General features: G+C 40.0%; 1 protein-coding gene across 6 annotated transcripts in view; it reads left to right on the plus strand.

Moving 5' to 3' along the window:
- Nucleotides 1-18,214, plus strand: part of SNX18 (sorting nexin 18) — a 94,385-nt gene that overhangs the window by 12,186 nt on the left and 63,985 nt on the right. The window contains exon 2 of one of the 6 annotated variants that reach the window (XM_039709692.1): nt 12,223-12,269. The exons of 4 other annotated variants lie outside the window; for them this stretch is intronic. In XM_039709692.1, coding sequence (XP_039565626.1) covers nt 12,223-12,254 — 32 coding nt within the window. In that variant the 3' untranslated portion in view covers nt 12,255-12,269. Of the gene's footprint in view, nt 1-6,490; nt 9,844-12,222; nt 12,270-18,214 lie in introns of those variants that run through there. One more of the 6 variants, XM_039709687.1, reaches the window with a different exon arrangement.

An 18,214-nucleotide genomic window follows, 5' to 3' on the forward strand; every position in this document is an offset into this window, starting at 1 on the left:
GTTTTTTAGTGTCAGCTTTCAATAAGCTTTGCAGCAGGGTAACTGAAAGAGCAAATAATTATGTCTGATTTTAATAACTCTGTAGTCAGTGTTGATCTATATGTCAGCAGAGTTCTGTAATTTATAAACCTAGATTTACAGGATAGTACTATGTTATTCTGGCCTTTTTTTGAGCAATGGCCAACAAAACAACAAAAAACTCACTTCAACTGTTGTTAGGCTGCAGGTTCTAAAAACAATGTAGCCATTTCCATGTATCTACAAAAACCTCTCTAATACTAAAGTAATTGCAGTTTGATATAATTAAGTTTTATGTTTCTGACATTTTACTATGGAAAAGAGAATGTTCTTACAGTGGTTTTGTGCCCTAAAGGAGAAGAATGTCATCTTTTAAATTCAAAGACTGGGTTTCCAAACTGTGGTAGTGGCATTTACCAAAAGCAACTGGCAGAAGTTTGCCTTTGATTTTGAAAATTACTTGCTTTTTTGGTGTAAAATTGCAAAACTAGATTTTTTAAAAGCAACTAATTCCAATATTAATAAGTGTAATGGTACTTTTCCCCTGTGACATTTCTTTTCGTTCAGTCTCTACTGAAAAAGTCTTCTGGTTTTAATTTCAGGCAAATTCCTATTATGCTGCTTTCCATTATAAATCTTGGCCAGAAAATGTAAAGAATTTGCAGAATCTGAGTGTAGGCTTCTTTTGTTAATCAGTGCTCAGAGCATTCTTAAGAAAATAATCTGTCAGTGTAGCAAAATCTTTGTTGTGTTACAAACTATTTCACTTTCATTTGAGAAGGAGAAGTTTGGGGATTTTTTCAGAGTTGGATTTCACGCTGTGTTATCTCATTGTCATGGTTTGAACACAGCTGGAAGTTAGGCACCGAGCATTGCTTGCTCTCTTCCCCCACCCCAACCTTAGTGGAATGGGGAGGAGTCTTGAAGTAAAATTTGCATGTTGAGATAAGAACAGTTTAATAATTGATACTAAAGTAAAATGCAATAATAATGGTAAATAATAATGATAATAAAAAGGAAACAAGCAGGTGAAGCACAGTGCAACTGCTCACCACCCACTGACTGATGCCAGACCCCCCCTTCCTGAACCCAAATCTGCTGTGCTTCTGGGTAATTCCCCCCAGTTTATATCCTGAGCATGGCTTCTGTGGAGTGCAATGTTCCTTTGGTCAGTTCCAATCACCTGCCTAACTATGTCCAGTTTTCTTTTGTGCACTTCCTCACTGGCAGAACAGAAGACTAGAAGGCAGAAGACTAGAAGGCTATTACATGTTTATTCCTTGGCTTGGAATAAACATGTCATAGCAAAAACCCAAATATCAGTGTGTTATCAACACCATTCTCGTTCTGAATCTAAAAGACAGTGCTGTAACAGTACTGAGAAGAAATTAACTCTCCCCTGGCTGAAAACAGGATACTCATTAAATACTTCTGCAATTTCCCTTGTATTGGAGCCTAATGATTGTGTAACCCAGGGCTGACCTGGATCACATAGCTAAGCCAATGATAGAGCTAAGGCATCATCTGTCTCCCCAGGCCACTTGCATTCTTTTATTGGATTAGTCATTCGAGACATCTTGTAACAACATCTTTGCTAGATCTGGAGTAAGAGGGACAAACATGTAGACCAACTTGCTCTGGCAGCACACTGCTGGATTAGAAATAATGTTGTTTCCATGCACGTGAGCTACCTAGGGTTTGCTTTTTCAAATCTTTAAGCAAAGATCTCCAGTTAACTAATCTCATCATTAAGTAAGGAAAAAGAAAGTATTTCTAGTTACATTATCTCCTTCTACATCTTTTTATTAAAGCAGCGTCATTAACTTGTTTTTTTTTCCTTTTCCATTAGAGATGGTTTCTTAGATTTCTTGTAAGAAAAGTAGAGTAAAGGGAGTTGTTTGACAAGTTCAAAGCTCTCTCTTCATTAAGGTGCTTTGAAGGACACATCATGCATCCTATTAGAGTGTTTAATATGCTGGACAGATGAGTGGTGTGGAAATGTATGTTAGTTTACCTTCTAGTAAGTAGTATACTAAATGTTATTTTGTAGCTTGCTGATAGTAGATGAAATATTTATCGGATAGATAATTTTATTTGCACAAGATTTCTGAGGTACAACTGCTGAGAGATCATTTAAAAAAGTGTTTGCTCTGTTCTAGTATAATTTATCACTGAAGTGAAAGAGATACTTTAATAGCTGCAATGATAAAGGCATTACAATTATAGGGTATAAAAAGTTAACCCTTACAAGTGGGTAAGTTTTGGCTCTTACAAGTGGGTGAGTTTTCAAGCTGAATATTTTGAAGTGAGATACTGAAGACTTTGATATATTGGTGACTTAATGGATTCTTGAGACTGGCAGTGAATTTCAGATTGCAGTGAATTCATCTGGTGCTTACCACTTCTTCAGGTGTTGTATTCAGCAGTGTTGAACTGATGCTTCTTTGTGTTTCATCCATGTGCAGCATTACTGTACGCACTTAAATTGCTGCTGCTACAGCAATGTACTGTTTGTGTTTTTAAGAATGGAGCAAGCCCTGCCATGAAACAGATGTCATTGTAGTAAACACTGTGCAAATAGAGAGCAAAAAAAGGGCTCCTGCCCTGAAGAATTCTTTGTGTGGATTAGTAGCTTCAGACACAGCCGATGTTTCACTCCTATCTGTTGCATGCAGCACTTGAAAGTTGATGTTTGGGTGTTTTGAGAAGAGGTGGAAAGGGAAAGATGGTACATCCTTAGCAGGTATCACTGCTCTTTGGCTTCTGATTGCATGTGCTAGTAGTTACAGGGAAAGCCTGCCTTCCTAGGGAGACTAAGGAATTAAGTGAAAAGCAGTCTGGATTGCAGTCTGCAAGACAGGAACCCCAAAACTTCTGCCTTCTGGCCACACTGGACGCTGCAGTTTGGACTTGGAAGCGCATATACGTCAGCACGGGTTCTAGAAGTGCACGTGTACTTCCTGTGTGGAGGGAAATTGAGTGTATGGATCCAAACCCACCCTTATTTGACACTTCACACAATCTCAAAACATTTGTTACTGGAATAAAACTGCAGATGATGTGAAAATAGATTGTTTGACCCAAACCTAAGTGTTTTTCGGTTCAGGATATTTTGTTTTCCTGAGTGTGTATAACTCTTCCTAACTCGTAGCAATCTCGTGTTTGCATGAGTAGCTTACTGTCTCAATACACTTCTTTTTTTCCTCATAAGTCCTCAGTACCCTTTTAAGTTGCTGTTAGTACACTGTTTTATGGCTTAAAATTATTTATTTCTGTTGAGAACTCTGCATTGCCCTTGTTTTCTTGGCTTCTAACACAGTACACTAGCACAAATTTTGCTAACATGAATGTCCCTTGTTGAATGTGTTTATATAGTCTTGTGTTGTCTAATTTCATATTTCAAAACAAGAACTGAAATTTGAATCTCTTTTAAACCTTTAGCTGCAGTGAGCACAGGAGTCTGTTTACTGTAAGGATTTGGGCAGTGACAAACAGCATTCATATAAGCTTTTCCCCACCTTTAAGAACAGAAATACATTTTTTGGCATAATTTTTAATCGAGGCTCTTTTCACTTGTTGAAAGCTAGTCCTGATCACTGGGAAGTGATTCCTGACAGAAGGTCTTTAAATGCATGAGCAAGATTGAACAGAATCTGTACATCTGGATCTAAAAAAAGCCCAAGAATTTATTTTTATGTATTCCATCCCTCTGGAAACAGTGCACTGGTGTATATTTATCCCAGGCACGTACTCTGCAGGAGGCTTCCTTGGGCTAATATGCATTGAGAGGTTCCTTCTGTTTCTTTTTCCTAAAATATGTTTTAGCCTTTTCTGAGACTGCTGTGATTCAGCCTTCTTTTAACTACATCTTCCCTTTTTTAATTGTACAAACCAATATTAGGTATTCACATAATTAAAATCAGAAACCAGGAGAAATTTCTGCAGGTGTATTTCTAGACCAGTGGGCCTTGCCCACCCCAGTGTCCCACCCAAGGGTGGCAGCAGGAGCTGTGCCAGAGTAGGCACTGAGTGTGATGGATCGGTTAGTGAGGGTGCAGCTGGGGGAGTCCATGGTGCAGAGCCTGGGGTGCAGCAGGTCCAGAGTTGTGAGCTGGGAGTCATTAAAGGTTGCCATCACCTACTGAGGTTTCTATGCACCAGACCCATCTCTTCACAAGGGATGTACGCAAGGGGCTGCTCTCCCACCCCCAATTCCCTGTCTTCTGTTCACTGTAGGATGAGTCATTGAACCTTCCACATCAAGAAATCTCTGTTCCAGCTCAGGATTTTGCTCACACAGATAAAACATGAGAAGTGTAGATTATGGAAAGGTGTTTGGAGAAGATTGGGGAATTTTTTGTTATTTACGCTGCTTTGAAAGCCATGAAAACTAATAACTTTTACATGGATTTGCTAAACTAAGTCTTGCAAATTTCAATAGATGCTGAACAGCTTAAAAATTACATTTTAAAACACTTAATTTCTTCTTAGAGTAAAGCGCATGGTTTGGGGTTTTTTTCTCTGTGTTTAGGGAGAATTCTTTGACTGTCCTAAAATAAGATAATATCTCTCTATGGAGTTATTTGAAGATTAATAATATTAATAATGATTAAAAGCTACATTTAAAAGCATTTTTAAAAAAGCCCCAAGCAATAAAGTATAGCTTTATACTTAAGCATGTGTGTGAGCTTTGTCATATATTGCTGACATCTGGTGATATCTGTCCAGGTTTTAAAAGAAATTCCACTACAGGACCAGTATGATCCATATGCATTAATAGAGCAGTGTTAATGATTGTACCATTGTACCGTACTTTCCCCACTGGATTCCTTCACTAATTATAAATCTTTCTCTTTTCTTTTTAATAGCAAAAAAAAAAAAAAAAAAACATAATATCATAATATATCTAGTCTGGAAGGCAGTTGTGTTTGGTAATGTATGTTTTTTATTTATGTAAAATAATCTGAAAATTATACATGCTCCAGAGCTTACTTATGCTTTCTGATGCTGTGAATTTCAGTATTTCTTTTCCGGTTTGGTCATTTTAGAAATAACATCTAAAGCTGTTTCCCACATCATAACTGAAGAGTTGTCATGTTTATTTAACGAGCTACATCTGGCTTCCAGTAAGTCCCAAATTTCAGTTTTTCACAGCTGTGCATAGATTCCTGTCGTGCCCACAGAGCACAGAAAAATTTTTGCTAAGCCTAAATTTGTTGAAAGAAATGTTCTTGTAGGAGAAGGGATTAAGTGTTTTCAGATCATACCCTACCTCACAGATTCCTTAGAGGACAACATACAGATCTTCTGGCACAGTGTCACTGCTGGCACCACTGCATGTGGAAAAGGTTTTTCAGTGATGTTTTTGGAGCCGGGCTGAAGATGTTTTCAGGTTAATTAGCAGAAGCAGCTAGTGCCAAACTCTTAACCATCCCACTGTCATGCCATGGGAGCCAGGAAGGTAAGGAACACTTCCTCTGCCTCACAGCCCCCAGAGACAGACACTGCCCTTGGGCTTCAGGCAGCACACTGCAGTCACATGTAAGAAGTGTAATCTGAAAGGAGAGTTACGACATTACAAATATTTACAGGAACAACAATCTAGTGAGATGATAAAAGCTGTACTAGTCTGATTTTGTTTAGTTATATGAATAAAATAAGTAAGGCAAAGAAATTGCTCTGTGGGAAATTAAGTCCAATATGAATGTCTTAAGATGGCTCTGCTTTGGGTAGGTCTGTTTTGGATGATGCTTTGCTTTTGTAAGGACATGTGTGCCTTAATTAACTGTTTGGAGAGGGAGGATTGTCAGTTCTGTAACTCTGCTTTTCTACTATGTTTTACAACACTGTGTATGCATAAGTTTTGCTTCGGCATCTGTGACTTCAAGATAAACTTTTAGATTCTCTGGTAATCAGTAATTAGGTTTGGAGTATCTCTGGTATAAAAGCAAAAACATGTATTGACAAGATTTTGAAACATGTATTGGCAAGATTTTGTGTATTAAGATATGCTTTTGACATTTCACAAAAATTGAGAAAAAGGATATTTCACATAGTCCATTTCTTAACAAGGTTATTTTTCTGGTATTTTTGTAGGCTTAAATTGATCTGACTAGTTTTCTCATGCTTTCGCTTACTCTTCTACTGGTATAATGGTAACATATTCCCTGAAGGACACCATCTCATCTTTAAGGTTGTAAAATAGGATGTTCTAGTAACTTTAGTATGCTTGAGCCTTAAAAAATTGTTGAGTTTTATTTTTTACACAGGATCCACTGGTCTGTGATTTTTCTTACATTAATAAGCTTTTGTTTTATTGTTTTCATTCACACGTATGGGTATGCACACCTATAAATACACTGAGAATAAGTCTTATACAAATTCTTGTTGTTATTAAATCACTTGTTAAAGTTCAGTAGTCAAGTCGACATGGTCCTCACAGTTCAACTGTTTCATTTTGTTCTTTACACAGGAGCCCTTACCAAAGTAAAGGAGAGTAAGCGGCACGTGGAAGAGGGGAAGATGGAGCTCCAAAAAGCTGAGGGCATTCAAGAACGTTGTAACATTATTTCCTTTGCAACCCTCGCAGAAATTAATCATTTCCACAAAATTCGTGTGAGGGACTTTAAGTCACAGATGCAGCATTTCTTGCAACAGCAAATACTCTTTTTTCAAAAAGTGACACAAAAGCTAGAAGAAGCTCTTCACAAGTATGACAGTGTTTAGTCTCTGATCTGTGGACTTTGCTCAGCATGAACGTGACCCAGGCAGCAGAGCAAATGCTGCTGAAGAGCTGTTGCCAGTAGTAATGGCGGTACAAAGATGGGTTTGTGTTCACCTGGAACCCGGGTTTAATCTCCCATTATGTAGAAAGGAAACAGTTATAGGGCTATGTAGTAGAAACAGTACCACGCATTGTAACTAAGTTATACTGTGTATGCCTACACCATTGTAACTTTTTAAAATAATGAGTATACTATTTGCCTTATTGCTTTTTGAAATACAGTATCTTAGTGCATACTTCATAGACCTCAAAGCCCTCTGGGTATTTAAGGAAGTTGGCTAGATAAATGCCTGCTTCAGATGCCTTTTTACTTTCCTAGATCTGGATTTCCTAAATTCAAACAGTTCTCTGTTTACAGACTCCTACTAGAGCAGCTATGTGATTCTGTGCCTTTAGACTCTATTTTTCCTTTTCTAGTAAGTCACATTTTTATGATTAAATGAATGAAGGGTTGGTGCCTATGATGGGAACTGATGATGAAACCTCACATTGACTGGAAAAAAATCAGCTGTCATCCAGTTTGCATAGCAAGTACTTTCTTAAGACAAGTGTTGGCTCAAAAGGGAAAAGTTAAATTTATTCACACTTTTCCTGGAAATTGAGACTACTTGTTAAATGTACTAGGATGTTAAGCACATGTACAAAAATACACCAGTTAATTCCCTTTCTGAAAGAAATAATACAGTAAGGGGTGGGGTTTTGTTTTTGTTGGTTTTTTTGTTTGTTTTGTTGGGTTTTTTTGCCTTTTTTTTGTTTTGGTTTTTTTGGTTTTTTTTCGTATATAGCATTACTGTAAGTAGAAATTTGAAGAGCTAGCCTAATAAAAATTGCATCTATCAAGGGGATATTAATGCAAGCTATGTGGCTGCAACTTTTTTTTTAAGTTTCAAATTATTTGCTCTTTGTTCAGTTGCTGATTCAGTTTAACTTCAGACTTGCATCTGCACTGCCAGTTGTCTGAGTTTAAACTCCACTGTGATTCATTAGTTTACTAAGTTAAAAGTTTTTGGGGATTATCAGTAAATAAATTATCTGAAGGCTTGGCTGAACTGACTTGGAAAACAGGTGGCATTTTTATGTTTGTAACACTCAAGAATTAACAATTGTCTTAATTTTTGTATAAATATTTTTGACAAGCAGGGTGCATTTATAGATATGTAAACACTATCTTTTAAAGAGGTTTATGGCTTATTTCCCTTGAATTAAGTCTGTATTTCTTACCTATTGATTTCCTTCTTATAGGTCAGTATGAAAGAGGGTTTTTATTTATCCTATCTTTTTTCTCCTGAACAAAAATAACAAAACTTTGTGAGGAAGCAAAATGTTTATTTTTTTGTTTAATTGAATTAGTCAAAAATAGCTTAAACAAATGAAAGCCTGGAAAAGGAAGTTGAGCAACAGTTGCAGTTAAATACAAATCATTCCTCACCTATGCAGCAGAAATGTGCGGTTCTTTCACACAATCATGTGAGGTTTTGTAGTTTAACCCCACACCTCTGTTTTAGAGGAATAACACTTAAGAATGTAGTTTTAGTTCTAAGATTCATCCCCAAATGTTTGGAGATGGCTGTTTTGCACAAGCTGTGTTTGGCCATGCTTCTAGTACACACATAACGCAGTAAAATGCAGAATTATGAAAAGGGGAAAGCAAGTATTTGTAAAAGGACAATCAGTGAGGAAAGACTCTGTTTCCAGCCTGTTGAAACATTATTATCTTGTTCTGCAAACAAGATTGACCGTAAAATAAGGACCACAGTCGTAGGGCTGACTTGCTTTTTACCTTCCTCATAGTGTCTCATTCTACATTCAAAACTCACCACTTCCCGTAAGAGCTCTTCCCAGCAGTACTCCTGCTTTCCCATATGTCATTTAATTATGTGACAGAGTGATGAACTAGGTTTGAGCTGAGTTCCACAGCTGATGTTTGCTTAAGCCAGATACTGTTTTAGTAAATGTCTTTACAGTAATTAGATCTGACTATAATCAAGCTGATTTTACATGGAGGTATTAAGACCTGATCAGAAATTGATTTTGGTTCAGTGGAAGTATTTTAGGAGGTTATTATTAATGACATGTTCATGTCCAGGAGGAAATTAAGCTGTGATATGTATTCATACAACATTATCGGACAGGTACAGTTTTCCCTAATAAACTGTCATGGCCTTCACCTTGCTTTCTCATTTGTGAATTTATTTGGGCACAGGAAGAGTGAGTGTAGTAATTGGTTAAATTTGATGTACCAGAAAATCTTGGCTGGAATCATGGTTTAAATTGTTGCAGAGTACAGAAGTTCAAGTCTACATCTATATTAGCACTTTCTTGTTTTCTCAGTCATTATAGAGTTGAAGTTGAACTGGCTGATGGGTGGAGCACAAGGACTTATGGTAAAGGATGTTGCATCAGGCTGGTGACTGTGGGGTTCCACAGAGCTCGATCTCAGGCCCTGTGCTCTACACTGTCTTCATAAATCACTCAGACACAGAACTCAAAGGGGTACTAAGTTTGATGATGAGGCTAAATTGGAAATTACTGTGGACACCCTTAAAGGCAGAGAAGCTCTGCAGAGAGATGGACAAATCAGAGGGCCAGGCAATCACCACCTACATGAAGTTCAACAAGGACTGGTGCCAGCAGGTTGGACAGCAGTGCCTGGAAAGGGCCCTGAGGTCCTGGTCCATGGCAAGCTGAACGTGAGCCGGCAGTGCCCTGGCAGCCAGGAGGGCCAAGCGTGTCCTGGGGGCATCAGGGACAGCATGGGCAGCCGGGCAAGGGAGGGGATTGTCCTGCTCTGCTCTGCACTGGGGCGGCCTCATCTCGAGTGCTGGGGGCACCTCTGGGTGCCACAGTATCAGACATTAAACTACTGGAGAACATCCAGAGGAAGGCCATGAGGATGTTGAAGGTTCTGGAGGGGAAGCCTGATGAGGAACAGCTGAGGTCACTTGGTCTGTGCTGCCTGGAGAAGAGGAGACTGAGGGGAGACTTTGCTGTGCTCTTCAACATCCTCATGAGGGGAAGAGAAGGGGCAGGCACTAATCTCATCTCTGTGGTGACCAGTGACAGGACTCAAGGAAATGACCTGAAGTTGTGTCAGGTGAGGTTGAAGCTGGATATTAGGAAAGGGTTCTTCACCCAGATGGTTTGTTTTTTTTCATCCACATAGTGTTTGGGCACTGGAGCAGGCTCCTGAGGGAAGTGGTCCAAGCACCAAGCCAGACAGAGTTCAAGAAATGTTTGGACAATGCTCCAGCATATGGTGTGTTTCGGGGATTCCTGTCTGGAGTCGGTTTCCTTGGGATCAGGAGTTGGACTTAATGATCCTGATGAGTGTCTTCCAGCTCAACATATGGTGTATGTTTATGGTGTAGGGTGCCTGAACTCCATTAATGCTTGCTGCACTATATAAGAACTACAGTATTAATTGTATTTGGACCAAGTATGACATTGACCACTTATGACTGACTGACTACTGAGTGGTGTGGTCTGGGACCCAAGTGTACTCTACAGTAATGTGAATGTATATTGTGTGGGATTATGGAAGCACCAAAGGAAATCTAACAACTTAAATAAATGAATGTGAAAGAAAGCATATTTGCTCTACATCATAAATATTTCTGTTTCATGTGATTCGTGTAGTTTGTTTTCCATCCATCACAGTTTTTGTGTTGTTTTTAGCATACTAAAAATTATTAGATATTTGATTCCTATCCCTTTTCTTTTGTGATATTGCAGAAGAGAGTTACCCGTATGATTTGTGCATGTTCTCTACATTCCTGTTGCAAATAAAATTGGCTTGGCTTTAGAAAATTTTAATCAGCTGCCTGCACTGAAAATACCTACATTGCTTGGTGAGACACAGGTATCTTTTTGGTGAATTACAACGTCTGGTTGGCAGTACTTGATTATTTTGCCAGACCTTCACCATTCCAGCTGCCATCTTCCATGCTGGTTCTCTGCTGCAACCTGAATTCTTCTGGGAAGCTTAAGTGAGAATTGCTCAGCTATTTCTCAAAAGGAGTTAATAAAAAAAATTTAAAAGGGTGTTTTGTTTTAAATTCTGTAAACAATTTGGCTGGAAATTTTTAGTTCTTTCATACTTTGGAGAAAGGACTTGATATTTGGCAGAGTCGTTATCTTTTATAACCTTAGATGTGCTTTCTGCACAGCATGGGAAAATTTGTCCATCTATTTCCAAGTTATAAGTTTCTCAGGGCCCTGCTCTGCTCAAGTTTGACACATATATTTTCTGTAACTCCCCTTTGCTCCAGGCAATCTTGATTCTAACCTTATTCAGCAGGAGCTAAGTGAGACTTTGTCTGTAATCCTTTTCCCCTTCATTCAGAGGGGGCTGAACCTCTCAGGGCACAAGCTGAGCAAAGAAGCTGTCGATAGGTGCTGCCAGCTTTGTAGGCCTGGCCACGGGAGAAGAGGAGCAGCAGCCTGGGACAAGTTTGATGTTGTGCCTGGCAGCTGCAAGAAGGTGGATGTCAGAGATAGCTGAAGAGAAACAGGAAGATAAGAAAATAGTGAAGAAAGAAAGCCTTGTGACTACAAAAGCCTGTTCCTCCAGTGCCTAATTAATACCTTGGGCTTCTAAAGCATCCGTGGTCTTTTGCTGTTTCTAAATAGCCATCATGAGCAGGCAGAAAATGAGCAACTTTAGTTCTGCTCATGGTGAGGACAGCAATGTTTTGTTTCCATCATTAGAAGTTACTTTCTTTGCTCGATGAAAAATATTACTTTCTATGCTCGATGGGCAGTTGAAAACTGTTGAAGAACTGTAGGTTTCAGGGCTGAAGGAAATGCCATAGTTCAGGCCCAGTCAGGCAGCCTTTTTTCTTGGGAAGAGGAGATCAATTTGGGAAATTGTGCACATAAAAACTCCTGTATTAAAGAATTCTAAGGTTAAACATTCAGTAAAAAAAAAAAAAAAAAAATCTTATCGTAACTAGTGTATCAAGACACCTCATGAGACATGTCAAAGAACTTGTTGCACTGTTTCCCTGCCTGGTTAAGTGCACATGATATAAAGCATTGTCTTAATCAGCTTAAGGTCTTTCAGAGAGGTTGTTGTCTGGCTAATCCTTACTTCTTTTGCAGCATCAGTTGTACTCTGCACAGTGAGAAGGAGCGGCAGAGTGAGGATCAGGTACGGGTGGCTGTCAGCCTGAATGGTGTTCAGAGAACACGACTCTGTCCTGTGTCTACCCAGGCTCTATGCAATATAAGCCATGTGAGATAAATCATTTATATGCTCTACATTTTGTGTAGGCTTAAGTTTGAACCCAGGAGTTATACTGAATAAGGTGCTAGGAATTCACAGTTTTCACTGAAGGTTATGCACATTCTGCTTTGGATAAAGGAAATACTTCAAATGCAAAGTTGTCTGGAAAAAAATAATCAGGTGTTCATTTCTTTAGGTAGACCAGCACAAGTTGGAGAACATTTGTAATCCATTAGCAGCAAAAGAGGAATAGTATGCCCAGATCATATTGTTGGAATGTTGCAAATGTAAGTATAATCTCCTTGAAATTAGTTTTCAGATACTGATTTATTTTTAAAAAAATCCCACCTGATAAAATTAATATTTAGCCTTCAGAATGAAGTGTGAGTATTATTTAGGAAATAAGGGATGGGGCCACATGTTGAGTAGCGAGTATTCTCACTCAGGTACTGTTCACTCCATGAATGGAATGATAAAGGCTTTCTGAGATAAATCATAATGTCACTGGAGCACATTTTGGATGTATATTCACAGGAAAGCAGAATTGGCCACAGGGGCTAACTTACTTCTGGCATTTCCTAAGGCTTGAGATTATGCTTTTTAATTCAATAATTTCTCAATGTAGCACAGTGCAGTATAGTATGTGTTGCACATAGAAAAGTAAATTATGTAATAGATGTAAGTAAGGTAATTTCGATATACTTCAGTCTCATGCAGTTGGCAGCAAAGCTCAGGCATGCCCTGAGTTAATTTAAATACAAATTAATAATAGATACAGTAAAACTTAATTTTCTAAGTTAAAAGGCATCTCCTGTACTGACTGACTGATAGACTTGCCACTTAATTTGGTCCCACTTTGAAATCAATGGGATTTTTTTTGCTTGACTCCACTGGGAAGGATATCAGGCTCAGTGGGTTGAAATTACATCCCTCCATCAACCCAGAAGTGTTCAGCCTAGACTATTCCCCTCCTGTGCTCATTTACAACTGAATCTAACATACAGAATTTTGAAGTTGCCTGTCAAAAAGCTCTATCCTGCAATTTCAATCAAAACCATTCCCTGTTTTGGGGAATGTAACATTGTCATTTGAAATGAAGAATGGTGGTACTGGTTTTAAAAGACATTTCCAAGAAGCATGAAAACCTGTGAGAAGATAAAATCAGGAATCTTGAATTTATTCTTTTCTCTCTTGAGTGTTTTAACTGGCATTAACTATTTTTTATGGAGAAAATAATGCTGCACAGGAGGAACACCACATAAATACATTAAAAATTTTAGAGCTCGGTGAGACAGTACAGTTTTATTTGCAATGAGTTAAGGTGACTATTTCTCTTGGTACACCCGGTTTTTAAAGATCTCTTTGAAAAAAAACCTAGAGTCAGTTCTTTAATTAAAAGTGAAGATGGTGAAATAATGTTTTAAGAGTATCCTCCCTTTGATTTCTAGTCACTAGCCCTGAGGTAAGTGTTGCAGGAGACATTTAGTTCCTTCACAGACCTTGAGAGGCACTTGGCTGGCTCCCTGTCCTGCAGGAGGCTGTAGTACCCATCGCCTCCACCCCATCACCTTAGGCTTCCTAAGGTGACTGGGGAAAGAGCTGCAAACAGCAGTTCAGTTTCACAGGCAATTTCTGGTTGCAAACATGTGAACAATGTTGCAAAACAGCACTTGCAAAATCATAATTGTCAGAGCCCCCCAGTGCCATCCTGGCAGGGTGCTGCCACATTCAGTATTTTTCATTTTGCTTTGCTTAGAGAAGTGTTGCAGGCAAGATGACTACCCCAATTTTTAAATCAAAGGAATTTAGGACCATGCTGCTGATTCGATTGCTGTGTCAAATCTGTGCCAGTGCTTATCTATCAAGGGTAGATTTAATTTCATATAATTTTAAGAAATATAGAAAGAGTTTTTCAGAACTTTAGTGAGCTTTGGGAAAACCTTGTTTGCTTGCATCATTGTTCAGGATCTGTGAAACAAGCTCATCAGAGGTAAGGTCCCTGCTGTCAGTCTGGTACCAGTGTGGTTTTGCTTTGTGCCCTTGGGTAGTTGCTGTGTAGAAACAGTCTGTCCAATAGACTAATGCAAACCTGACTGAATGTGCTAATGAAGAATTGCTAGTTGGTAAGAAAAGCATGCCTTCTCAAGCTCAATTACCTTCTCTGGGAGAAGCTTTCATTTCAAACATGTAGTGTATTCAGTTTCTTTTATTTTCCTTGCTGCTATCTCTGTGGGAGTCACTTGTGAATAAGCATGGACAGCTTCTCTCAGACAGCTCAGACTGTTCCATAAGCAATATCCATTCAAAAGCTGTAGCTGAAAGGCAGCTGTATCTCTGCTTTAGGGTAAATAGTCTGGCAGGTGCCTTTAAGCTCTGAGTGACATGAAAGTCACATGTAAAAACGAAGTTGTGATGACACATGTTAAACCCACATGCATACGGATGTGGCCAATGCATCATCCTGCAGTGGGTGAGCAGCTCAGTGGTGAGCTTGTCCTATTCTGCTGGTCTTTTCCCCCAGGTGATTGTCAGCAAAAGCACTTTGGTCTCACAGTGTCTCAAATAGGTAAGTTTCTGGGCTCTGCTGTCTGTACCCCCACGGCACATGCAGTGACAAGGAAGTGTGTCTCAGTTCAAGAACCCATTGCTCACACTTTGAACCGCAGTTAAGGAGCATATTTGGTGGAAGAAGTTGAGCAATATGAATCCCTGTGCCTGGGAGTGGGGAGGAAAGAATTTTAACTGCTCACAGCAGCAACCGGATAAAGGGCAGACTCTGCACCTTGCAACATTGTTCAGTGTATCGGTGTGGTAAGGAAAGCCTGTCTGGAACTTGTTAGGGCAGGAAGATGAGAAGGAAGGGGGAAGTAATTGTCCCTTTCCTCATAGCCCAAGTGCAGACTGTGGAGCTGTTTGTTGACAACCAAAGAGAGAAGCTGAAAGATGCTGCAGGTTTCCCTTTGGATCATTCTGAATCATGAATGCCCAGTGGGGTGAAGTAGAAGGCAGTTGTGGCTATTTTCTCTTTAGAATCATTATTTCTTAGTCTAAAATATAGGAGCAGCCTCACCAGGAGGAACCTCTGACAGTAAGTGCTCAAATGGCTTCAAGGTCATCTCACAACCTCCCTTGAATTCTTCTGCACTTGGAGACAGCAAGGAAAGGACAAGCCTTAACTCACAAGCATCACAGATGCTTGTTCCTGAGACATATGTTCCTGGATCTCTGAAGCCAAAGGAGCTGGGATTCCTTTACGCATGGGTGAAGCTATTTCACTGCTATCCAGGACATTGCAGGAGGCAGATATTCACACTGGCATCACTCAGGGCTCAGCATTACCTTGTTCCTTAGCAGGACACACTGTAGGTGCCCACCTCCCAAAGAGTGGTCTGGGATGTTAGTCCCCAGGCTATAAAAGCTTTCATCTGAAGCTGTACAGGAAGGATATAAGCTCTCAAGGGGCTGTGTGCTCATTACCCCAGTGCTCATTCCATCCTCTGACTACTTCTGTATGTTCTTTTGCTTCTCCCCCTGGGAAATGTGTATGCAAGTTGTTTGGGGAGTCAAGTCATCCGATGCAGAGATCCTCTCCATAAGCCAGGCACCTTAAGCTAGGTTTACAGGATCTACCGTCTTATGGGCCTTAAACAGTTATCTGCTTGGATAGTCAGGAAGCTTTGTTCAAAATAGACCTAAAGTAGATTAGCTAAACCATGTTAAAACATTATGTCCGTGCACTCATTCAGGATTCATGCTATTCCCATTTAGCCTTATTTGCTCACATACTGAAATAAAGTAAATCAGTTTAAGCTTAATACTGAACAAGAGTGCCCAGTGTTTGCATAGGGAGTTATGCAGCTCTAATACCTAAATTCCCATATGTAGCTGACACATGCAGACTAGTCTGAAAATTTTTGCACAGAAAGGATGCCAAATAATTTCCTGTATATTCTAGAATTTATACAAAGTCTGAACAACTTTCTCACTCCTAGCATCTTTTCAAAACTGGGATTAGAGGCTAACACTGCTCTAGTAGAGGTTAGATTCCCAGTAGGAGCTACAGCTGCCTATGTACAGGAATCCCAAAACCAGAAAAGGCAGGGTGAGAAAAGGCTTTTCGAGCCTACATGGTTCTCAGCGTTGCTGCCATACACCACCACGTGTGCGAGGCATGACGTGCCTGCTGCCCTTCACACCACGCTATGCCATCCTTCTGCTCACAGCCCTCTGCTGAAATGTATTCCCACAGACCAGTCAGTGTCCCCGCTGCCCGAGGGAGGAACAAGCATAACAAAGGACAACTGGCAAAAATAGGTTGATAAAATTGCATTGTCGAGTCTGGGGTCTGTGATCTGTAGCAATTGATAATGTTATCTACATGTTTTTCTTATTATTGGTGCATCAGGCATATTCTGTCTGAAACAACTCTATTTTTGTACAAACTTACTATACATGTATCCTTTCTGCATTGATTATATTACTCCAATTGGGCTGGCTGCATTCTTAGAACTTGGATTAAAAATTCATTAAAACTTTTGTCAAGATTTTACCTGTCAGATACTTCTTTTCTCTTGTGAATAGCTGTCACTGAAATACTGTTTCAGTGGTTAATTTGAACTCTTTTTGGCTCATTTTTAATTCCTGCTCAAATGTTTGTAATTTCATTGTCTGACAGTGAGCAGAACCTAATCTCTATCAGTGGGGAGATAATGGGCTTTTCCTGATGATGAACAATACTGATGAAAAATACTAAGGAGCCCAAAGCAGAGGTGTGTCCCAGAGTGTAGTGAAGCCAACATATGAGCTGCTGCCATGAGCTGCAAAACAATAATGTTTGGGGTTACATTCAAGGAGGCATCTAATTCTCAAATTATGTATTTAAAATACCTTCATCAGCCACCACTCAATCCTGAAAGTGCCTAATTCTATAACTACTTACATTTTCATGTTTTGTTTTTGGAACTGATGCAATGGAGGTGCACTTTGCACCTCCCTTAAGGCACTTTGCACCTCCCTCAAGGTTGCTCTGGTCTTTGTAAGGTCAAATACCTCATTGCTTAAGGTGCATGTAAAATTCACCAGCACAGATGTACTGGACCTTGCTCTAGCTGAGTTTCTTAGAGTTGTGATGGTATTGCTAGAGGTTACCTGAAGGAGAGCAAGGTCTAGATTATGCATCTGCCTCCTGAGTGCAGCATCCAGAAACTGAAACCTTAAACTGTGTTCAATTTCTTCTGGATGATCATGAAGGCTTTTCTCTGGTAGGAGAGTTCATGGTTCCATAGCGTTGTCTCCACACTTACATGCCAAGGGTAAGACCCAATGCTTCCCAGCTAAGCTGAGAGCCTCTGTAGGAATTCAGAGTGCCAGGTGCATTTGAACTTGTACTCATCTGGAAATGTGGGCTATTTTTTTTCCTTTAAACTGTCTTTCACAGAATCACAGATCTATTAGGGTTGGAAGGCACCTCAGGAGATCATCCAGTCCAATCCCCTGCCAAGGCAGTGTCACCAAGACAGGTGACACAAGAACATGTCCAGGTGGGTTTTGAACATCTCCAGTGAGGGAGACTCCATGACTTCTCTGGGCAGCCTGTTTCAGTGTCACCCCCAGTGCAAAGAAACTTTCTTCATGTTGAGGTGGAACTTCTTGTGTTTTAATTCATGGCCTCCTTGTCCTATCACTGGGCACCACCAAAAAAATCTGGCACCATCCTCTTGGCACTTGCCATTGAGATGTTTATGTGCATTTATAGTCTTAGATAGATTTATGTGCATCTCAGTTTTCTCTTTTCCAAGTAGTCCCAGCTCCCTCAGTCTCATAAGGAGATGCTCCAGACCCTTGATCATCTTTGTGACCCTTTGCTAGTAACTTCTTGTCTCTCTCTGAGAACCCCAGAGCTGGACATTCCAGATGTGGCCTCACAGAGCCAAGTAGAGGGGCAGGATCACCTCCCTTGACCTGCTGGCCACACACATCCTGATGCATCCCAGGATCCCACTGGGCCTCCTGGCCACCAGGACACACAGCTGGATCATTTTCAACTTGTCACCCACCAGGATTCCCAGGTCCTTCTCAGCAGAGCTGCTCTTTAGCAGGGCAGCCCCAGCCTCAGATGATATGTGGGGTTATCCTTCCCCAGGTGCAGGACCATGCACTTGCCCTTGTTGAACTTCATTAGGGTTCTC

This window comes from Passer montanus, unplaced genomic scaffold (assembly GCF_014805655.1).
Source record: "Passer montanus isolate IOZ18808 unplaced genomic scaffold, ASM1480565v1 scaffold22, whole genome shotgun sequence".
Taxonomy (NCBI): domain Eukaryota; kingdom Metazoa; phylum Chordata; class Aves; order Passeriformes; family Passeridae; genus Passer; species Passer montanus.